Source organism: Trachurus japonicus, chromosome 4 (assembly GCF_045865225.1).
Source record: "Trachurus japonicus isolate A0001 chromosome 4, Traja_1.0".
NCBI classification, from domain to species: Eukaryota; Metazoa; Chordata; class Actinopteri; order Carangiformes; family Carangidae; genus Trachurus; species Trachurus japonicus.
The window spans coordinates 28,029,699-28,054,290 of NC_140910.1; the positions used below are offsets into that span (position 1 = coordinate 28,029,699).

General features: G+C 43.8%; 1 protein-coding gene across 1 annotated transcript in view; it reads left to right on the top strand.

The window, feature by feature from the left end:
* The window catches only part of gmds (GDP-mannose 4,6-dehydratase), a 183,445-nt gene that overhangs the window by 44,444 nt on the left and 114,409 nt on the right, over nucleotides 1-24,592 (top strand). Inside the window, exon 5 of the mRNA XM_085775090.1 lies at nucleotides 23,849-24,041. Coding sequence (XP_085631216.1) covers nucleotides 23,849-24,041 — 193 coding nt within the window. The remainder of the gene's footprint in view (nucleotides 1-23,848; nucleotides 24,042-24,592) is intronic.

Genomic DNA, 24,592 nt, shown 5'->3' on the forward strand with positions numbered 1-24,592 from the left:
AGAGCCGTGAGCTGCTCAGAGCTACGCTACGGAGGCTCATGGGATTTCTTGGTTTCCCTCATCAAACTCATCAAACACACAATCCAACAACTCCAAAACGCTCTGGCGGACAAGTTGTGACCTGCACAATCACCACGCTATGAGATAATAACAGAACGTTATGAGATGGAGTTGTTTTCGAGGTAAATACAGAGACTACTTGCTGAAAAACTGTCCCTGAAGGCGCTGCGCATCAGCGTTTTTGCATGAATTTACCTCTAAAACAACTCTGTCTGGTAACGTTCTGTTATTACCTCATAGCGTGGTGAATGTGCAGGTCACAACTTGTCCACCAGAGCGTTTTGGAGTTGTTGGATTGTGTATTTGATGAGTTTGATGAGGGAAACCAAGAAATCCCATGAGCCTCCGTATAGCGCAGCTCTGAGCAGCTCGCGGCTCTGCTCCGCCGTTCTAAAAATAGCTTGCACTGACAATTAAAGGTAACGAACCTACTGCTATGAGTATAGGGATTATGGCAATGGGCCAATTTGCCAAAATGTTGAACTATCCTTTTTAGCCTCAGTGTGACAGACGTCCAGTGCAAATAACTCTGCTGCTTTCCAAATGGCAGCGACAAAACCCTTTTGAAAATGAATGAAAACACAGCAGCTTCGTCTGTGCCCAGTCGCCCCCTCCCCACACCCCACAATATCTGGCCCAGACAGGAAGTCAACACCGGGTTCTGAATATGTGAATATGCAGATGAAGTGTAAGGTATCACTGCAGAGGAAGGAGATTTCATATGCGAGCCTTTGAATGGGTCTCTGTGAGCCGGCGTCGGTATCCGCTCCCACGCGGTAAACGGGTAAGGCGACCCCGGGGCCTGGACGGGCTGTGGTCAGCACACACAGCGATCGCCGGGGAAGGCGGAGGTCCGGGAGGAGGAGGATGAGGAGGAGGAGAAGGGTTTTTGTTGGTCTGGCTGCTGCGGTTGGAAGGAGTGGAGTAGAGGTGAGGACAGAGGACTCTGTGAGTAGATAAACAAGGATAGAGGGAGGGAGGGAGGGGAGAGCGCGGGACACCAGATATGAGTGTGGACTCGTGCCTGCATGAACCGGTAGTCGTGCACTCAGGGACCCGGTCTGGGCTGTGAATGTCAGGTATTAGCGATGCCACACTGTGATGATGACCTCCACCCTTGTGCATGACGTCAAGCTGCAGTTCATTCGTTTGTTAATAAAAGACTTCACACCGGTACTGCAGCAGCTACGTATATGTCAGTGTGACATTTAGATCTGTCACGTCAGAGTTTCCAGCAGGAAACTGATGAAAGGAATTTGCTCTTGTCAACTCTTCAGGATAATTACCACGGAGCGAACGTGCACCGTACACCGTCAACCAGTGTCATTTCCTGATCTGGATCAGACAGTTCCTGAATCAGGACCCCCATCTCAATCTCATCACTGGGCCTGAAACCATCCACTCACTTGTTAAAGGAATAGTTCACCAAAAAGTGAAATTCAGTCATTAGTGACTCACCCTCATGCTGATGAATACTCATACTTCCTCAAAGTGCATCTGGAGACGAAAACTTTATATGAGAGTCAATAGGGCCCAACACAAAAACGTCCATAAAACTACACAAAAACCATGTAATATTCCTCCACACCACTCGTCCACTGCAATCCAAGTGTCCTGAAAGGATATAGTCCAGAGTTTACTCGAAATAACGTCATTTAGGACATTTTTCAGCCTAAACAGTCCTGTATTGAATTTGCCTGGGGCACACGGACATGACCGGATTTGCCTAAGTGACGTAGTTTCGGGTAAACTCTGGAGTATATCCCTTCAGGACACTTGGATTGCAGTGGACGAGTGGTGTGGAGGAATATTAAATATTTTTTGTGTTGGGCGCTATTACTCTCATATAAAGTTTTTGTTGGACTACGAACCGGCCTCCCAGGTCTCCAGGTGCACTTTGAGGAATAAAAAACTACTTTGGAGTATTCATCAGCATGAGGGTGAGTCACTAATGACTGAATTTCATTTTTTGGTGAATTATTCCTTTAAACGTGTGGCTTTATAAAAATGGTGATCATTTCTTTTGATGGTCGTGGAGACACTTTCTCTTTCTGGTGATGTTAGAAGTCCAAACTGTTACTGTATAATAGTTAGATGTGGAGTCTAAAGTCTTTATAGCTGATGATGATGATGTCTGTACAACAACTGGGGGAAGATTTCTCAGACCTGGTCGAAGGATAAACGCTCTGAAAGTCACTTAATTTACAACGGACACACACCAGGAGCTGTAGTTTCACATGGTGGACAGACGAGGCAGCGTCGGAGGACATTTCTGCCTTTCGAGTAGTTCCTGCCAAAGTGTGTGTGTCTGTGAATATGGTGATGTTTTCTGCATGCAGCAAACATCTGGATAGCCAGAGGTTGCACTTGTGGTTTAGCCAGGTTGCTGCCGGATCGTGGGATAGTTCGGGTCAGCGGACTTTGTTCCTACATGTTCTCCTGAGGTCTGATCAAGATCTGTCCGTCAGCCGGCGTCTTATCTGATTTTTAGTCACACAACTTTTATTTCACTGTTTCAAGCTTGAATATATTCCACAAGCGCCGTCTTCTCCTTCTCCTTCTTCTTCTTCAGGGATCTGATTGCAGTTGCTCAGGCCCCCGTCCCTCCCTGGAAATATTCCTGCTACGTGTTTCTTTGACATTGTCTTTCCGCTGTGGTGGGATAAGTAGTGGAAGATAAAGGAAAAGGCTCTCTGCTCGCCCTGCGTGGCAGAGACGCAGCCTTTTCCATTGATATTTCAAACTTCCAGCAGAGCATTTCCCCTTCCCGAAAACCCTTCCCCGCCACAGGCCTCCTTCAAAGACCGGCCACTCCGCAACGCTCCGACCCGGCATGCCGACCCCTGCTCCGATGTTCCCTCCCCGGTGAGAGAGGCGGGTGGAGCCGGGCTGGACTTGAACTCAGGCAATTGTCTTCAGCTAACCCCTGTGTGTGTCTGTGTGTGTATTTGTGTTTGTGTGTGTGTGTGTCTGAGTGTGAATCATGAGTTTCTGCTGATGATACGTTGATGGTATTTGAGGTCATGTGACACGACAGTCGGAGCTCTGCGCTGATGATCTAAACACCGAGGGCCACACAGTGTGACACACTCATTGTTAAACTAATGATACATGACTAACATTTAAGGCAGCCGCTTCGGAAAAATTTATGTTCAGCTCAGATGAGTGTCGACATAGAGGTCAAGACACAAGCGTAGGTAGGTAACGGTTGGTGTTGGAGATAAATATGAAGTGTTTTCATTCATTATGAAAGAAAAAAATCCCAAACAGCAACCACAAACAGGAATTTAACCCCGGAAACCCAGCAGATTCTTAGTCCTGTTGATTGTATCTGTGTTGTTGTGCGCGTTTCTGTGTGTTCTTAAAGGGATAGTTCACCCAAAATTCAAATTTCACTCATTATCTACTCACCCTCATGTCGACTAAGGGCTGGGAGAAGTTTCAGAGTCCTCCATGCCTTCTTTGAGTTACAGTGGGGCTCCGTGCAACACTGCATGTCCATATGATGGTTGCGAATGGAGCTCACTTTTCTTCGTCCAAAAAGACACACCAAAAAACATCCAAATACCTCCATAGTGCTCGTCTGTAATGTCCCTCTTGTATTGAAGCCCCAACATGAGAAATTGTTCCGAAAAAAAAAAAAAAAGTATATGTTTTAAGCTTTTTTGTAGTGGAAGCTCCCAGCACTGCTCTTCCTGGTCCATCCAAATCTTGCGCGATTTGCATTGACACCCAGTTCACGGCTCTGCAAATTGCACGAGATTCCGGCAGAGCAACACTGGGAGTCGACATGAGGGTGGGTAGATAATGAGTGAAATTTGAATTTTGGGTGAACTATCCCTTTAATTGTTGCAATTTATATGCTGTTGTCTTGGCCAGGCCTTCCCTTGGAAAAGAGGTCATTGTATCTGAACGGGACCGACCTGGTTAAATAAAGGCAACAGATTCCAACAAAAGAAACACAACAAGCTGCACTAGAATTGATATATTTAACTTTGAAGTATTATATAAACTTTATATAAGAAGAGAAAGGAATGAAATTAGAAGAAAGAAACTGAGATGCACCAAAGAATGAGGAAATGGCCGTGCCCTGTTCATGTTATTCTGAGGTGGCAAACAGTTTGATTTCATGTGAAATCAGTATGAAATAGGAAGTGCGTGAGAATCACACATACAGTAGGACATTAAATTTAACTTCTGTGTTGATGCATTTATCTTTTGTTTACTTCTTGATTTTTATAGCTGTTGTGAAACAACAATCAATAGGAGTCAGTTGGGTTGGGTTAGTCAGTTCATCCAGCTGTCACTCAAAGCCTCCACGCCTTGAATCGAACTTTAACGTTAATCCTTAATAAGACTTAATAACAGGTGATTTATGTACAAATTACATATAAATCCACCATCTACAGGGGAAATTAGCCATAGAAATCTAAACCACCTGTTTTGTACCAGGCTGTAAACATGTTGCCGCCGTAAAGTTGGTCTTCTGGAGTTCAGTGTTTTATTCTGGCTTCATTTTGCAGCCTTGGAGGTTGCTACTCGGTCTTGTCCCTTTTGTTACCGTTGTCCTTTGTCACTTGTGAGTTGTTTGTCCCATCAGGGGAGCTGAGCGATTCCTGATTAGCCCAGATCAGACCGTTGACATATTTTCTCTTGCCTCATCTTCGCCTCGAGGAAGAAGTTGTAAAAGCTGAAGGTTTTTCGGAGGAATTAGGAGTGTGTTGGAATGAAGTCATCATTATCCAGCAGGGCGGTCCACTGTCTTACATGCATTTGTCTCTCCGGTTCGGTTGACTTGACTTTGTCCGCGTACAGCATTGTGTGGCGCTGTGGCCTCGTCAGACCGGTGTCAAACCCATCTGCTATGTGGAGCCATTTTAATAGAGATAGATGACAGAGATTAAATTCCCATCAGGACTCCGACTCTGCAACACGTACTCCCATTAGGCACGCAGTGATATCTCTTCCCAATAAGGACAGCCTAACATGCCATCATCTCAAGATTGATAGCTGGTATTAATGTGGATTATGCCGGCTGTGTGTGTGCATGCATGTGTGTTTGTTTATAAGTGCGAGGTTAATTTTAGCCTAGTGCTCCTGTAATATGTGTGGGCCTGTTGCACACACACACAGCTCGGGTTAGATACTGTACTGGGGTCACATATGACTACAATGCACATTTCGTGCTTGTGTGTGTGTGTGTGTGTGTGTGTGTGTGTTTGTGTGTGTGTACATGCTGTCTCAGGAGTGTGATTGATCAACCCTCTTCCCTGAACTGAGCTGCATACTTTGTGTGTTCTAACAGAGCAGAGTGGACTTGGCTGGTGCTCATATGAAAATATGAGCTTGTGTGCTGATTTATGAGCTTGAACCGGCGCCAGATATTTCTTAATACACATATAATAGTTTAACAGCCGACTCTAATAACAATGCAATACTCCAGGTTGTTCACTCCTTCTTTGTCAACCTCTTAAATTAGCAAAAGTAATTTCTTTTTTTTCCCTCTTCTTTCCCCCCCTGAGCACCTTTTAACAGGGTTTCAAGCATGCACAGGGTTAGGACAGACATGGAGGTATTAAAGGGGGGTGAAAGAGACAGGAACTGGGGGCGGAGAGGGGGCCGATGGTGAAAGACGTGTAGGAAGGCGTAGAGATAAGAAAGTGTTAATGTCTCTAATCCGCTCCAGATGAAAGCTGTTGGGGGGGGGTGCGAGGGAGGGAGGGAGGGTGGGAATGGATGGAAAAAGGTTGGCCGCTCCCTCATCATCATCATCAACAACAACATCATCATCGCACCTTTTCTCTGTCGTGATGCTGCCTGTCGGACGAGCCCATCGCCATAGAGAAATGAAGACATGCACATACTACACCTATCTGACTGTGGCAAAGGTGTTGTGACAGTTTCGTCGCGCCCAGCCCACGTCGTGTTGTTCCGCTGAGTGCCAGCGCAGGGAGGCTCCCCGGGTTTCCATGTCATCACCAGACAGACAGAACTCAACCTCCATCGCAAAAAAAAAATAAAAAAAAATACTGATTTATGAAGATGTTTGTGTCAGAGGACATGAGCAGGTTTTGTAGTACAGAGTGCAAAGTTTACAGTTTAGCCATGAAAACTGATTTAGAGTCAGAGAAATAGCTACTGAGCCCTTTTGCTGTAGCAGACGGCAGAGGAGGCCAAACCTACAAATTACCCTTGTATGCAGATGATTTAATTCTGCATCTTTCCCAAGATGACATTTCTATCCCTAAAGCTTGAGACATAATCACTAGTTTTGAGGAAAAAAAACCAACAAAAAGTCAGGTTATAAAATCAAGCTGTCAAAGAGCCCCAGAATTTCCAGTTGCAAGTGGAGCAACGCAATCCTGCATGGGCCTTGACCGGTCTGGTATTTAGAATAGCTTGAAACGCCTTCCCACCTACCTGTGACTCTCAATTCAAAGATTTATATCAATACAATCTGAAACCGAGGTTGAAGAAGGCCAAACAAGATCTAAATCACTTCAACTGTTTGTTTTTATTACAAGATCTTTTCTTTTTAGGAACCGGATAAAAGCATCTCATCTTCTATCTGTAATAAATCCATCCCAAAGATTAGGAAATCATATCTGGAGGAGCTGAGAGTAGATGGAGGCTTGGCATTGCCAAACTTTTTTTTTTTTTTTTTTGCACTGTTATTGCACTTCTCATATTCCCAAGGTGCTTTATTGGGTGTCACAATTTCACCACAATAGTGGACTAGTATGGGCTGAGATCAGGAGCAGGCTTTGTGTAATCCGGTGTCTTTAACAATTAAGATCTCCGTGCACCACTACCTCTCAGCAGGAAAAACCAGACAAACCCCATTGTAACACATTGGTCTCAGTTTAGGTCTCACTTCAAGCATAAACAGGCGCTGCCTCTGCTGCCTATTACTGCCAAGCCCCCGTTCCCACGATCTCTCCCAGACTCGGCCCTCCAATTGTGGTTCAGGAAGGGATTAAGATGTGTAAGGGATCTCTATCAAGACGATAATTTCATCCCCACAACAGTATGACATTCCTCGCTCCCATTTCTAAAGCTATTTCCAGGTATGTAATTTTGTTAAGAATATCATTGTTCCCTTTCCATCTCCACCAATATGAGGTTGAATGGAGGGATTTCTTGACAGGGACCCACGGAGTAGTGGGTATAAAACTTCTACACTGCAGAATAACTTTTAGAATGTCTTTTCATTTAGTAGCGTGGATACCAGTTCCTTTAGTTTAGTTTTAATTTGAAGGTTCAAATTCAACACTTACTGTTTGTTGGTCCATAAGAGGATATATCTATCTTCGAGACATATGGATATATGAAGTTTTACATCTTTTCTTTCTCTGAGCCAATCAGAAGAAAGACTCTTAAACTTCCTCTGTTTTGATTTGCTGGTTATTTTCTGAATGATCCAATAAGAAACGAGCAATGACATCACAAAGTGACAGGAAGTCCTGACGGCCGGTTTAAAGGCTCAGTTTCTGAATACAGGCTGTGTGCATTTCTCTGTGGACTGAGGCTTTGATACTTTCACAGTATTAATATAGAACCTAGAGCTGCTTTATAATCACACTACACATGGACATCTACCTTTATACTGTATGGAGCTTTAACACAAACATCTACCTTTATACTGTTTGGAGCTTTAACACAAACATCTACCTTTATACTGTATGGAGCTTTAATACAAACATCTACCTTTATACTGTATGGAGCTTTAATACAAACATCTACCTTTATACTGTATGGAGCTTTAATACAAACATCTACCTTTATACTGTATGGAGCTTTAATACAAACATCTACCTTTATACTGTATGGAGCTTTAATACAAACATCTACCCTTATACAACATCAGACCTTTAATCTTAAAATCCACCTTGTATATCATCAATAGGCTATATCATGTTGACCTACACTGCCTCATCTCAACTCTAACTTTTTAAAGTAAAAGACATGAGGACTTGTAATGATGCTGGCACAGTGGAGTCATCTGAAGTCTTTGTCAAGCAGATGCACATGTGTTAAAGACGGTGTACGATAAAATAAGATAATCCCACATGGACGACTGTGGGATGTGGTTTATAGTTCCAGAAAAAGGCAATAAATTGACATTGAGGTACAGTAAGAAAAGAGCAAGTAGATATCTGGTTATGCGTTTAATCTCCAGGAGAAAATCGAGAAATCATTTTTTTCTAATCCCCTAAAGCCCACTCACCGATTTTATATGACACTGAATAAATCACATCACTGGGGTGCATGTACTGTAAACACGGATTATTTCCAGTCGTCATTCTCCTGCTTCACCTCATATTTAGATCCTTCCTGTTTTGTTTTTTTGTCTTTGCTTTTTTTTTTTTTTTTTTTTACCCTGTCATTGAAATAACCTCGTGGGCTCCAAACCAAGACAACACGGCCCATAAACAGCGCTAAAGAGACACTTTCAGTGACTCAGCAGGACAGACGAGAAGGTATTTATAACCACACAGGCACCATGTAACTGCTCGGCCGTAACCTGGATCCTGCTCCCGCTCCTCTCGCCACATGTACCACACACACACACACACACACACACACACACACACACACACACACACACACACACACACAGACGGACACACACACAGAGAGAGAGAGAGAGAGAGAGAGAGAGAGAGAGAGAGAGAGGTGGTGCTGCTCCTGTCCAGGGTGGGGTGGGGTCCTGGGGGAGCAGGGACTGAGGTTTGAGGTGGGGCAGGAGCACAGGGGAAGAGAGAGAGAGCGGGGGGGGGGGGGGGGGGATTTTATAATTAAGCAATATGTATGATGATATGTATATATATATAATATTGTTGATATATTGCTTTTATAAAACGGTTACCAATAATGACAATATGAAAGAGGAATATGCAATCAATTTCATGTAGTTTTATTTAACCAGAAATACATTATCCAATAAAATAGCCCTACTGTGAAAAAAATAGGCTAGTCCCACGACTCCGGACGTTAGCTCCAAGTTAGCTCTGCATCTCGTCTTTTTTTTCAGGTGAAAGTTACTGCTCAATCCACTCTACCATTGTTAACTCTTCCCGGAGATGAAAGTTAACCTTAAACATGTGAATTCAACTACTTTAGTCCATTTTTCAACATTGTAAAAACACCGACTGTCTTTTGCTACTGACTGCAACAGTCCATTGTCATGGATACATGACAACAACTTCCATTCATACCAGTCATACGTGCCTGACGTGGAGTGATAGCCTATAAGGTTTTGGAATAAATCTGAATAATCTGAATAATCTGTTGCTCACCCTGAGGTTTCTCCAATTTTTCCCTGTTAAAAGGGTTTTCCATGGAGTTTTTCCTCAGTCGATGTGAGGGTCTAAGGGCAGAGGATGATGTTGTGATGCCATGTAAAGCCCTTTGAGACAAACTGTTGGTAAAAACGGGCTATACAAATTAAATTGCTTTGCCTTGGAATAGTAGCCGTGGTATGCTCATTATACCACGGTTAACAACCAATCAGATCGCCGGATTTCACCTTTCCGTTTTATAAACTGGGCATCTAGGCTAATGTTAGATCGTTCTGGTCACATGGCTCCATCACGGCTCCCAGCGCAGCCAGAGTGTGTGTTGGTGTGCGTTATTGTGGCCGACTGTGGTCTGTGTGTGTATTTATGGAAGTGTGTTTGAACCCACGTGTGTGTGTGTGTTACTGAGGAGAGGTATAGCACCTGCAGGGGCGGTGGTCCCCAAACTTCATTTTCTATTTACAGCTCATGCAAGAAACCCCAGGGCCAGGCTCTGTGTGTGTGTGTGTGTGTGTGTGTGCGTGGGTCGGGGTGGTTGGGGGGGGTGGTGGTGGTGTGTCGGTGGCTTCCTCCCCCTCACAAGGACAGCATTCATCTAGTGAGTGGTGCAGGGTGGCGTTGGGTGGGGTTTGGGGGGTCGACAGGGGTGCTGCCAGATTTAAGTGGGGTCTGTGGTGGGAGAGAGGGAGAGAGGGGGGGGAGGGGGGGGGGGGGGTAAGGGATGGGAAAGAGGGGGAATGGGTGGAAAAGAATGTGCCAATTTGTCAAGTCTTACCTCCCACCCCCCACCACCTTCTCTAATCACAGATGAAGCTGATTGCAGCCAAATGGAGCAGCAGCAGCAGCAGCAGGAGCAGCAGCTGGAGCTTGAGTGGGGGAGGTGGGAGGGGAGGTGGGGGTGTAGGGGAAGTGGGAGAGAGGATGGAAGTTAGAAGTGTAAAGGGAGAGGGATATGGGGGGGGTGCTGGCAGGGGGTCTCAAATGCAGGAGGTCCTTCCTCACCTCTCGTCTTCACTTTGAAGTGATGTGGAGCTGGACAGCTGATAGAGAGTGTGAGGAGAGACACCCAGAGGGAGGGGGATGAGATGTTTATCGCTTGTTTAGGATGCTGTATAGGTTCAGTTGTCTTCCTGTGTCTCAGCAACAAGAGTTTAATGTTTATTTGACTGGACGACAGAAAGTTTTCTACTAATTTTAAGTACAGTTGGGGGAAAAAAAGTAAATTGATCTCCTGCTCCCCCACAAAGAAATGAACGGTCTATAGTTTTTGTGGTAAGTTTAACAGAAAGAGACAGAGTATAACGATATACTGTTGAAACATCAGAAGTAATATCATCATATACTGTAAAGGTTATAAAATAATTCACATTTGATCAAGTTGATCGAGGATCAAATACTTCCCCACTGTTAAGGGTTTTCGAGTTTCCTGAGATCCAGGGGCGGATTGGCCATAGGGAGTACCGGGAGTTTTCCCGGTGGGCCGGTCACTAATGGGCCGATAGGCGGCCGTTTTTAATTTATTTATTAAACTTTTTTTTCCGCCATGCCTCTCCTTGCCTATTGTAACTCTCCCGGCCCAGGGAGAGAGACATGCATCGGCTCGGCCCACAGTGCTCAGCTGCAGACACAGCAGAGAGGTGACGATTGGCCTAGTGGCTGGTCTACCTGGCCCAATGGCCCTATGAGAGGCTACAGAGGCCCAGGAGTCCCACCCACGCATGTTCTAGACCCCCCCTCGTCCAATCACGGAGTCATGATGAGAGAGAGCGAGAGAGAAAAAAAACACACCAGCGCACAAAAACGGAAAAGAAAAGTAAACAAACGCAAAGGCAGCGTGGAAAAATGGAGGAAAATAATAGAAAAAGAAAAGCTCTAGCAGCACAGACTGCTAAAAGTACAACAATTACGCAGATCAGGGGCCGCCTGGCCTGGCCAGGGCTAGAAGCACCGATGCTGCAGCTTCAGCAGCAGGTCCTTCACGTGAGTCTGAAGAGAGTGAGGCTCCCATTACCAGTGCCCTTATGGTGCAGGAGGAGGCTGAAAAAATAAGTGTTGAGGAAGACTCTCCACCATGTGAAGGAGGTAGTGATACCATGTTAAGCAGGTATGTGCTTTCCAGAATGGTGTGGATAAACATTCATTAAAATACTGTAAATGGTCCAGAACGGTTGCTATGAACTTTACTTGACATAATAAATAGCTATAACTAATAACTCTGACGGTGTGGTGTGTTACAACTAAATCTAGTTATCTAAAGTATTGGAAAACAATAAATTCATATAGGCAAGGCAAGACAAGGCAATTTTATTTGTATAGCCCGTTTTTACAAACAGTTTGTCTCAAAGGGCTTTACATGGCATCGTAACAACATCGTATACTATCCTGATTAATTGATTAGTTGCTTTTATTAAAGTGCCCTCATTCAAATTTGGTCATGAAGGACATTGAGCTAACAACTTACCAAATATGTATGCTTTCCATATTTTTTTCAGTCAGTGTAGGGTTTATTGTCCTTTCAACAGTTTAACAGTATACAGTTAAAATAACTACTGTTACAGTAAAACATCATTCTGCATACAGTATTTCTTGTCATGCTTCATTGTCTGTACATTATGCTGAGCTGTCTTTCTAAGATAAAATTAGTGTTTGTCCATTTTTCAGATCATTGTACTATTGTTTTCCATACTTTAGCCAACTAGCCAAAGTTCTGATTGCATGCATTATGTGCATGTAATCTTGTTCAAACTATTCCACACTATTCCTCTACTTTGTTGTATATTGTATATCGTTTAGTAGTGGTGTTATTAAGAGCTTGTGTGTTTGTATGTACATCAACGGTGCTAGTTGGCAAAATATCCGTGCGCAGATAGTGGGCCGGTCTGGACCAAAAAGTCCAGGGCCAAATTTTTGTCCCAGTCCACCCCTGCTGAGATGTGAGATGTTTGGAGTATTTAACAAGTGAAATGAATCCTTGATAGAAAAGAGATAATAAATTATTTTGATCACAATTCACCACCTGTGTTATAATCTATTCAGACCATTTAATATAGTAGAAGTCCGTCCGTATGTCAGAATGTATAGAAACGAAGTGTTGACGTTCTGTTGCTACCAAATGATGAATCATCAAACAGTGTGATTAGTCAGTCTTCATTATTTCACCTTCTATTGCTTCATTTGCTCTTCTCTCTCTTTTTTGGGATGGCTTGTAAATTTCCATTACCTTTTCATTACTGTTGTACACAAACAAATATCATCATCATCATCATCAAAAAAAAAAAAAAAACAGAAAATTGAACCACAGTCAGTTTAGAAACATTTCCATGTCTGTTTGATTCATCAGTAGAAAAGGTGTTGGAGTGGATTCCCTGCAGAACGGTTGGTTGCTCTTTGTTGTTTGTACAGGAATTACTCTAACAGCGATGTTTGTGTGCACACGGTTGCTTTGCGGTTCTGTAATGAAGCCAGTTTTCATCTCTCGTTTTCTACCGTGTGTGTGTGTGTCAGCGGAGATCATCACAGGATCTGACTGGGGCGTCGTTTTCAGGAGCAGAGGGATTTTTATTGTTTACCTTGGTACGATCAGAGCAGTTCAACTATTTTAGGCCTCCACATGGAAACAGAACTTTTTGAAATGTCAATGTCAAAAATTTTGAAATGTCTGCATACACATGGATCCACTGAAAACGACTCAAAGTGCTGTAGTACACATGCCAGGCCTGTGTGGCACTGTAAATGGGGAAGAAGACCTAAAAAGGATATAGAGAGCGGAAGCGGAAATAACACTCACCATGGGACCTCAATTCGGAAAAAATCTCCATGTGAGTGAACGGGAGTCAAAATTTTATTTCGTGATCCGATTGCTTTGTGTCATGAGAAAAATATATGACCTTAACCTATTTAAAACATTGCGTTTCATGGCAAGAAATCAGCAGTTCGTCGTAAAACGGCAAAGGAAGAATTAATTTTGTGTGACAACGCTCTACAGACTACAGATCGGGTGTCCCACAAAAGATACGTCACCAGCTGACACGGGAAAGGGCGCCATGTGGTGTGTGACGTCACCTACGCGACCTGTAGTCTTTCTGGTTACGGATTTTTCAGCATTTTATTTTACAACAGACTGCTGATTTCTCGGCATGAAACACAATGTTGTATTTTTTTCTCATGGCACAATTCAGTCGGATCACAAAATACAATTTTGACTCCCGTTCACTTACATGGAGATTTTTTTCTGAATCGAGGTCCCATGGCGACGTTACTTTCTGCTTCTGCTTAGGCTCTCTATACGTGCTGTATTCAAACTCCAAACAAGTCGACTAAATGTTGACTGGGAGTCGCGCCAGTCTTAATATGCAGATCAATGCGAATTTAACGGGCGTGTTTAAGGCGTAGTATCTGTCTTAGTCGGCCATTGTTGTTGTTATTGTTATCGTTGTTGTTGTTACATCTAGTGGTGGTTACAGGTCAGAGAGGTTGGGTTCTGACATCATCGTTTCACAACAGATCTGTTAGGGAAAACGCGGGGGTGACCTTTTTGAGATTTAACCGCTCTGGAACCCGTTTCCCCCCCAAAAAACTCTGTTTTCGACCTCCCATGAAAAACATTTGTGGATTCTCCTGAACCCGTATCCATGTTCACGGCCCCAGTCGACCTCCTCCATCAGTCGGCTCGCTGCAGCTGGTTGCAGTGAGTTGAAGCTCCACTCCTGGTGAAGACTCACTGAAGTGTTTCTACCTGCGTGTTCCTGTGTGTCAGTGTAGGTTTGGAGGAGTTGATTGCTCTCCCACCGCCACGGGCCATGACCGCAGCCGGCTGCATCAAGACCTGTTGCCATGTTTACACGTGTGTTTATGTGTGTGAGGCAGGAGTGATTGATTGGTGGTGAATGTCTGCAGGGTAGATCAGGCGATCGAGGGAAGGGAGGAATGAAGGGTTTCTTCTTTTCTTGATTGACTTTTCCAAGCAGGCTCTCTTCCAGGCGCAGCTCTTATCCAATGCTAAAGGAATGGGGTGTACGGCTGCACCTCCGCCGTCTGCTCTCATAGAAACTCCTGCTCTTTTGTGTCTCCTCTCAGGCTTATTGAGTTTGTCCTTCTCTTTTAATGCTTGTTGATTGTAGATAGCAAAAAGCTGACCTCCTCTTTTCTGAAATAATGAAGTCGTCCTCCTTTTTATTTATTTTGTGTATCATGTATAATGTCAATTGTCAATCTTTGGCTTCTGGCGTCTCTTAAGCAATTTTAAAACATCACTTTGGACCTCGGGGAAGCACGAGGAGCTTTTCTTTGCTATTTTTCAATAGATGAAAAAATGAAAACAATGATTAATTTCAGTGTTTTCAGCACTTCAAGTCGGCTAAGCGGTCAAAACAGAATGAGAAAGTTAGCAGAAACCACGCAGTCAGCTTTTTCACCGCCTCACCATATGATCATTATATCCCAAATATTTCAGCTTCATGCCAGAGTACAGTCAGAAGATGCAGCGTACGGCTAAAAAACACGATATTGGAAGACAGAAGCTGTTTTTTTGTCTCCTGTTTTGGTCAAACTGCTACAGTCTGCAGTGTTTGGGAGGTTTCTGTGGATACATTACTATAATAAAGTTATATCTTCTGTTGAGGCGCATTGCAACGTGATTGATACATAAGGATCTGAGGCTGGCGCTGGTGCTCGGAAAAACTATCAGAATGAAATGATGGACTTTTGGACCGCAGACTTGACTGCACATTTTTGGTGTCCAGAGGTGATGGACACCACCTGTTCACATCCATGTCTTCTTTAATGCAACAACAAAAAAAAGACAGAAGAATAAGAAGAAGAAGAGGAAAAAGAAGAAAGAGAGGTAGAGTGGAGAGTGCCAGGAGGCAGACAGGGACTTTCCAGACTCTGTTGCATAATTTCACAGGTTGACAGCCAATCTCCAGCTCTCCGTCTACCTGTCCCGACATACGCTGCTGCAGCATGCATCTCTCCACACATGCGCTGCCCACTCCTCCTCCTCCCACGTCTCCATCTGTCTCTCTCAGATCCACCTGATCTGTTTGACTTGTATTTGTCCATTGCCATAGCTGCAGCAGCCTCCACACAAAAACCTGAGCACAAGACGCCTGTAATTAGACAGATCCCAGATTTGAGAAATGCATGTCGTCGACCTTGAAGTTGCTGCTTAAACGTATGTCTGTTTAGTTTATTAATCTCATCCCTTAAGCCCTCCTTGGGTTGATCAACATGTCGATGTTTAGTCTCATCTTCTATGTGTCTGAGCCGCCACAATAAAGGAAACATGTGAGGAAACTAAGGGAGAAAATCTTCTCACTGGTGCATTTCATCCGATGTATTAAAGGCAAGTTTCCACCAGCTTCTTACTCATGGGGCAAGTTTGTGTGCATTTTGACTATTCCTGGTCCCATAACGCCGCTGTTCTTCTCTTATGGCCTTTTCCAGCGTTCTGCATGTAAACAGTGCGGCTACTGCACGCCGTCCCTGCTTGTTTTCTTGCACAAACACATTAAAGTTGGCATTGTCACTGACCAGAGCTTCAGCTGTTGAGCCGACCACGTGTGTTGTCTAGTTTGTTTATGTAGTAAAAAGGTCCCAAGTCACGTAGCATGCGCTTGAAAAGGAAGCTGCAAAGTCTTTCAGGCCTTTGTATCAAAATATGTTTTCGTTAAACCCATATGCAGCGATCCAGTGTGAACCATGTGAACTATGCTGTTGTTGGACAGAGGCACTATTAATAAACTGTTTGGATTTCCTTCAGGTACACTCTGTAATTAAAGCTGTTCAGAGCACCGGTGTTTCAGCCTGTCACTGTCTTTATTTTTAGTCTTCAGGTAACACCTGCTGAACAAAACGCTTTGTTCCCAGGGAATTCCTGGTACGATGAGTAGCGTATGTTATGTATGTGTGGACGTGTGCACTTACTTAATTACTGACATACTTGAGACGCAATGTATCATCATGTTTATGTTCTGTCATAATCAACCTTTGTCTGCCTGCCCACAGACTACGGATGCAACTATCAATTGTGTGACGTCCCTGAGAAATAAACACTAAACTAAACTAAACTAAACTAAACTAAACTAAACTAAACTAAACACTAAACTAAACTAAACTAAACTAAACTAAACTAAACTAAACTAAACTAAACTAAACTAAACTAATCTAAACTAAACTGATGTGTAGAAGCGGCCGTGCAACTGCTATTTTACATTCATTTTACGATATCCTTAGTATTGCAGTGATTTATTGCTGCAATTTTTATCCTGAAAAAAACCCCCCAAAACATCTGTTCATCTAATAAGATAAAGTTCTCAGTCTGTTCATGTCACTTCAGTCATTTTTATTCTTGCAAAATAGGATTGTCAAGCAGACAGACCGACCAACACAGAGATCAAAAGTATTTGTAATAGCGCTTTACATCATAGATATTGATACTTGACTATAAATGCCTCACCAAATATTGCAATACTATGCTGTATCTTTCTTTTTTCCCCATCCCATAACGTGTTGTGTAGACCAGGTGATGTTGTGATGTAACGTCCACGTCTCCCGTCTCCCTGTCACAACCTCTCACTGTCACACTCGTCGTGTTGGGTCTGCATCTCAGGGAAAATCCTCTTTGACTCGGAGCGAGAGGGGGAAAAAACACACACACACACACTTGTTTTTCAGGTGTGTGTGTGTGAACAGATGAGCTCGAGTGACACAACTCCCAACAAGACAGAACTGGAGGTGGAGAGATTCCCCCCCTTGAGTTTCATCACAACGCAGCAACACCCGATGATGATGATGATGGTGATGGTGATGATGATGGAGATACAGTTGTGTTTTGAGAGTGGGCTGTTGGTGTCGGCCCACATACGGTACATATGGCAACAGTAGCTTAGGCAGCTTGTGAGAACATGGAAAATTATGGAGCAATTCAAAATCCTGTTCCGCTACTGAGTTTTCATGTTCACAGAGACTTATGATATATGTTTTCAGAAGCAGAAACATGGTTTGTGTGGTTTGAAATTGGCGATAGTGTGTTTTTAAAACTTATTTCAAGGCTGCAGCTCACTCTTTTGATTTGATGTTTCTGGTTTAAAGGGATAGTTCAACATGTTGGCAAATTGGCCCATTGCCATGATCCCTATAGTCATAGCAGTAGGTTCATTACCTTTAATTGTCGGTGCAAGCTATTTTTAGAACGGCAGAGCAGAGCCGTGAGCTGCTCAGAGCTACGCTACGCAGGCTCATGGGATTTCATGGGAGTTTATTTGTTTTGTTTGTTTTCGAGGTAAATTCATGCAAAACCGCTGATGCGCGTTCCCATTGGGGGCAATTTCTCGGAAACAACTCTGTTTGGTTTCCCTCCGTTTGATGAGGGAAACCAAGAAATCCCATTAGCCTCCGTAGCGTAGCTCTGAGCAGCTCGCGGCTCTGCTCTGCCGTTCTAAAAATAGCTTGCACCGACGAATAAAGGTAACAAACCTACTCCTAAAACTATAGGGATTATGGCAATGGGCCAATTTGGCAAAATGTTGAACTATCCCTTTAACAGGAGCCAGAAAATACCCACGTTTACTAGGGACGGCCCAACTGAGCAGCAAGTGATCTTTGCAATGATCAGAATGATGCATAGAGATGACTTATGACTTTAAAACCGATCGTCTTTGGTTGAGCTGTGTTGTGCTCACTGCACCTTACCTCATGTAAACTGGGCTTGTGTAGCAGCCAGACTGAGGCAAAAAAACCAAAACAGCTCTATACAATAAATCAAGGAGCAGTCAGGCTTTTCCAGCTGCAGCTGTTGTAGTCTGAATCAGACGGAAAAGGATTATTATCACACAAATTAAGTGCTCGAAACTTGCTTCGCCCACCTCAATGAAGAAAGGAAGAAAGAAGAGAGAAAAAAAAGGGGGGGATAATAATCCAAACACCAAGAGGAGCTGCGTCGTGCAGAGGTTTCGTCTCTGCAGGGGAAAGTGGGGGTCTGTGTGTACAGTATTGACTTCATCACGCAGATGAGTGACACCGTAGTTGAGCTGATGAAAGCAGAGTAATTGATCTGTCTGGCGGTGCGTGGGTTGCCAGGTCGGGTCTGAACCTCTCTCTCTCCTGGAGGGAATTCAGTCTGTTTGTCTTTGCCCTGTTAACACACGACTGCTCTAATTTCAGTTGGCCTGTAATGTGATGAGTAAAGGTGTAATTGACTGTGGTTTCTCTCCACAAACCCCCACCCATGCTCATGCACACGCGCTCGCACACATACACACTCTTTCTGTCTGTTTCTGCTTTTCTTCTTCTCCATACCAACCTCTCTCTCTCTTGCCGTCTCTCTCTATCCCTCTCTCAATCGTCTTCACCTTCAGGGCGTTCTTCTTTATTTGGGTGTTTGTGGTTTTTAGGAATGTGCCGGAGTTTCGATGTTTTAAAAAAACGAGGCGCACTCTAACAAGAAAGAGGGAGAGACACTCAGCTCAGAGAGGGGGGCGCCTCGGCTGCTTTCACTTGTTTCTCCTCTAATTTCTCTGGAATCTGCGGCATGATGACACTTTACCTCTGAGGTCATTAATCTGCTGCATCACCGTGTTTTTACGCTGTGGTGACTCCTCTGAACCAACAGCAGCAGGTTGGTGCTCTGCATAACTCACTGTTCTGGCTCATATTATAGGCTAATATATATATATAAAATATAATATTAATCTTAATTATAGTTTGAGCATGAGAAACAGGTGCATTTAGGATTATTACAAATTGATTTACCAATACATTTGCTGAGTAGACGTATGGGGCCTAAAAGTTATTGTAGAGAATATCAGTTTACACATACTGTACATATTTAGACTGTAACAAATGCACATTAATGCATTAAGCTTTACCTTGACTGCACAATTTTCAGTAATTATTCATTATCTAAAGTCTATACTTCGATACAGGGACTACGGATAGAAAGTAGTTAGTAAGCTAAATCCGGTACAAAGCATCTTCTCTCATCTCGAGACTAATGTTATTTTGTACATTGTCCCTGATACAAATAAACTTATTAAATTAAGTTACAAGATAACAAGATGCAATTTTGTCATTGATTGAGGTTATTATTAGAATTTAATATAACATGTCCTTGTTATGCAAATTAAAAAGAAAAAAAGAAGCACTTTCTCAAATGAGAATACACAACATTTAAACACACTGTTTACATCTAAATATTTACCTGTAAATGCATCATCAAAGACTAAACATTAGGATTAATATTAATATGTGCTGCCATTGTGTCCCATATTAACTGTAGACTAGCTATACGTATTTTGTGTGGCCCCATGTAGCTGGAAGCTAAACTGAAATGAACCAGTCTGGTCTTAGCTTAGCTTAGCTTGTGCCAAGTTTTAAGAGAAACTTAACAATTGCATGTTATTTGAATTAATTTTGCCAGTTTTAATATTTATTATTGAATAACTGAGTCATATTTCGTGTGGCCCCATGTAGCTGGAAGCCTTACCGTTATGTTATGTGCTGCTCCTGTCGCCTAGCAACCTTGACAACACGTATAGCCTGACATCTTCTTGAGGTTTTTAGGGCCCTTGGTTTTCGTGTTCGCTGTTGAACCGAGCTGAAATCTGATACATGTGCATCAAAGTGTCACCCTCAGGCCTCTCTGTGGGTGTTTGTCAGCTGCCATTTTATTTCTGGTATGCTATGAATCATGGGATAGGTTGGGCCTCGAAGGAACCATTAGAAGTTTGGCCGGTAAAAATCAATAAGCAGATGATTTGATATTAAAGAAAACATATATTGTAAACATAATAAAGCTGCATTTTCTGTTATTCAATAAAAAATATTGAAATTGGTCAAATTAATTAAAATAACATGCAGTTGTAAAGTTTCTCTTAAAACTTGGCAGAGTCATCTTTTTTCTTTGATTTATTTCTTTATTCTTCAATCTTTTTTTCTCGTAACGCACAAAAAAACTCGACGTTCCTCTTCCAGTGTTTATATACAAGTTGATGCCTCCATATTATTCCATAATGGAGGCCATGCGGGTCTGCAGAGAGCGGCCACGGCTGAATAAATGTAGATCATATTTATACATCTGTCAAGACACACACACACACACACACACACACTGACATTCACACACTCCCACACACACCCATGCAGAGGGTCACATTCCCCAGTTTCAGGCATGCATTTCAACAGGCCGTGTGTGAGCAGGAAAGAAACGAAACCGCCAAATGCAGCACGTATATCCTGCACATTTAGAACCTTTTTTAAACCAATCGTTTTTTTCGGGGTCGGGATATTTGCTCCACGGCGGCGGCGGAGGAGGAGGAGGAGGAGGAGGAGGAGGAGGTGGTGGTGGTGGTGGTGGTGGCGGACCCCCAATGCTGACAGAGCCTGGCCGGCTTCCCAGAACAGAACAATATCTGCCAGGTCGACCGAGGGGCCCCAGCAGCCAACCCTCGAGACACACACACACACACACACACACACACACACACTGCATATATACAGACAGACACACACACACGCTGGTGAACACAAACGTCTGGCCTTTAAAACGTCAGCGCTCAGGCCCCGGCCTTACATAATGACAGAGAATGGAGGCATTAAGGCAATTTGTTTGATTTAAGTTGTCAAGGCGTCCTGGAACCTGCCCCTCTCAGCTGGTTTTGATACCCGGAGTCTGTGTCTCTCTGTGTGTCTCGGTGTGTGTGTGTGTGTGTGTGTGTGTTGTAGACCTTGTTGGTGGAGGAAAAACAAGAGGAATGGGCAGACTCACACACACCAGGAAGAGGAGAAGGTGGGATGGGAGGGGAGGGGAGTGCGTGAGCAGTGACAGAGCAGGAGGAAGAGGAAGAGGGGGAGAGAGGCGAAGGTGGACCTGAGGATTACATGACAGTGGTGTTCGAACTTTCTCTATTTGTGCATAAAAATGACATAAAACACGGTCAGATGAGACACAGATATGATACCCAGTCATTTGTTTACTGGCAAACCTCCAGGATAAACGGTTAATTTGGAGATTGCGGTAGAGTCAGGTGTTTTTGACCACTCGGGTGTTTTTGACCACACTTTTTTGACCACACAGGTGGAGATGCTCATCGGTCTGGATTATATTTGGACCCTTCTTCAACTAACAAAGATCCTGCCAAGAGCAAGGTGTTCATGCAACATAAACCAACTCGGTGTCACCACAGGCCTCTCTCACAGTGACTGATTATATAGTCAATGGTTTGCATGTCAGAGTTCACCACAGAGAACATTGTTGCTCGTCACGTGAACAAAGCCAGAGGGCCGTTGGAGGACGAAACAAGAAGAAAAAAAAAAAAGAAAAGAAAAAGTTTTTTTGTGGACGCATGAGACCAAAATAGAAGTTTTTCTGGTTTAAATGAGCAGCATTATGTTCGGAAGAGAGGAAAACACTGCATTCCTGCAGGAGAACCTGATCCATCTGGGAGACATGTTGGTGGTCGTGTCGTGGCGTCGGGCCCGTTTTTTTGCTGCTGCATCTGGGCCCGGACGACTTCCTGACCCCAGAGCTCATTGATGCAACAGGGAAGTCTGAACTGCACAAGTGAAGTCTTAACGGATGAGTGAATAAAATAACTGGTGAATAGTGTCAAAAAAAAAAAGTTCATGATATTAGTTTTTATTTGAAATCCAGATGTTTACTCTCGGCTGCTCTGTGATCAATACTCAGCTCCAGTTGTTGGATCGCGTCCTGTTTTTTTGTGCAGCTGCCGGTGTTGCTGTAACTGTTGTTGTGTGTCGGACGTGTCATGATGTAATAGTACGGGATGGTCGGTACGTGTCGGTTTATAAAGCGTTGCTGCACTTTTTTCTTGTAAACGATGTGAATGTAAATGAAAATGCCAGAATGCAAAGTAAAAGCCTGAGTGGAGCGTCACAGGTAATTACACTGAGCCGTGGAGTGTAATCGACCCTGATCAAACCTGCTCCCTGTGTGTGTGTGTGTGTGTGTCGTTGCATATGTGTGTGTGAGTGTGTGTGTGTGTGTGTATGCACCGTGAGTGGAATAGAGGCCCAGTGTTCTTGGGTCCCAGCCTTAAATAAGGGGTCTTTATCTGGCCGTGCGCTCTGCTCTGGTGTGGAAGCACTAAAGGGCCAAAACGTTTCCTCTGCACAGACGTGGCTCACGCTGCTTGCTCCAGGTGTGGTGACCACTAACCAGCACGGCTTTTAACCGTCACGCCTGATTGGGAGCCCGAGGCCAAGCTGGCGCTCGCACAAGCACACACAGTCCAAGTACACATAGCGCCTCACACGCACACACGCACATCCATTTCTAATTTAAATTGAATTCCCTCCCTCCCTCCTCCTCAAGTGTTCATTAACGTTCCCTCCCCTCTTGGCTCGCAGCAGTGGAAACCGGCATTCTGGGAGTTGGAGTGTTAAAGTTTGAGTTATGGGCTTTGTGATTGGCTCTGATGGACTCCAGAAACAAACCCCCCTCCCCCGCCCCCGCCCCCCCCCTCAGGTCAAGTTTGTTGCCTCCCACCTTCTGCCGGAGGAGAGATAGTTTTCCTGTGACCCTGTGACCTCTGTGGAGGAAACAATCCACATCATTCACATGTCGATGATTCAAAAGAGCATCTATGGATTTAGTATGAAAGCTGTTAGCTGATTGGCTGATCATGAAGATGTGTTGTGTTTCTGTTTTCTGTTGTTTGTCATGTAGATTTTGGATTTTACTTATTTTTTTTATTGAATAAAGTCATTACATTTTATAGGTCAATCTGTTGATTAAACAGAATGATGATAACTTTAATTACGGCAGACAAAACATTTCAAAAGGTAGACTGTGATTGGCTGATTGTACCAGAACCTGCACATTTAAGAGGTGAACATGAAGATTGAGGAAACTTAAGAAGCTGATTTTATTAGTTAAGTCGGTATGTGTTGAATAAAATGACAGAACTGGCCTGAGGCTATAAATAAAGTTAGCAATAAGATCAACCATTGAGATCCATGTAAAATTGTAATTGAACGTAAAAGATTCTCAACCTGCAGTTCGCCTGATGCTGATCAATACGTTTGTTTCCGTTCACCTGCTCAATGTGCGATATGAACCTGAAAACTGAATGGAAACTGGTGAAATGGAAAACAAACTCCCAAATACTGCAAAAAACAACAGATTGATGTGGTTTTACAGACATTCAACAAAGCAATTCAACAAAACACTTTTTCCACATTCAGGTCGTTGTGAGGCAGGTGATAAAAATCCATCATAACATTTAATTGGAGCGATTTAGTGTCAACTTTTCAAAATAGAAAAAAGAAAAGTATATTTTCTGAAAAGAAAAAATAGAAATGAACTTGTTTTTCTAACTAACTCTCACTTTGGTCTCACCTGATATAAACGTGAAACTTGTTTCTGCTTTAGACATGAAGTCTCATTTTTACAGTGCACATTGAATATTATGACTTCCTCATAGAATCTCTCTTAAAAATTTCTCCATTTTCTTCTCCTCCTCCCACCACAGGTCTCCTTTGATCTGGCCGAGTACACCGCCAACGTGGACGGCGTGGGCACGCTCCGTCTCCTGGACGCCATCAAGACGTGCGGTCTGACCAACTCCGTCAAGTTCTACCAGGCCTCCACCAGCGAGCTGTACGGCAAAGTCCAGGAGATCCCTCAGAAGGAAACCACTCCCTTCTACCCTCGCTCACCTTACGGTAACTAACAACACGCGACCGCCGCCACGTCACGGTGACGTAGCCGCCGTGGCCGCCGCCGCCGTGGCTCCACATGGAAACGCACTCACAGATTACCTAAGCTTTTCTACCTTGCACCATTTGTCAGGCGAATGTAGGATGGCCTTGTAAGGGTATACAGATTGTTGGATACCTCTGCAGCACTTTTTCTGTGTGTGTGTGTGTGTGTGTGTGCATTTGTGAATATGTGTGTGTGTGTGTGTGTGTGTGTGAATAGAGGGGGGCTTCAGTACTCAGGCAGCGTTTGAGCTCTCCACACACCCCGAGGCCAAACGTCTGACTGAGGACTGGAGTGGCTCTCGTTTTAACAAAGACACCTTTATATCCACAGCACTCAGCACTCACTTTCAACACACACTTGCACACACACACTCACACTCAACTCACACACACACACACACACGTAGGCGATACACGTGTGGGAGCGATCAGGTTTCATGTTCTCTGTTGTCTAAATGCTCTCCTCACTGACACTTTCCCCATCTGTCAGCACTCAATCTGAGGCTGCATGG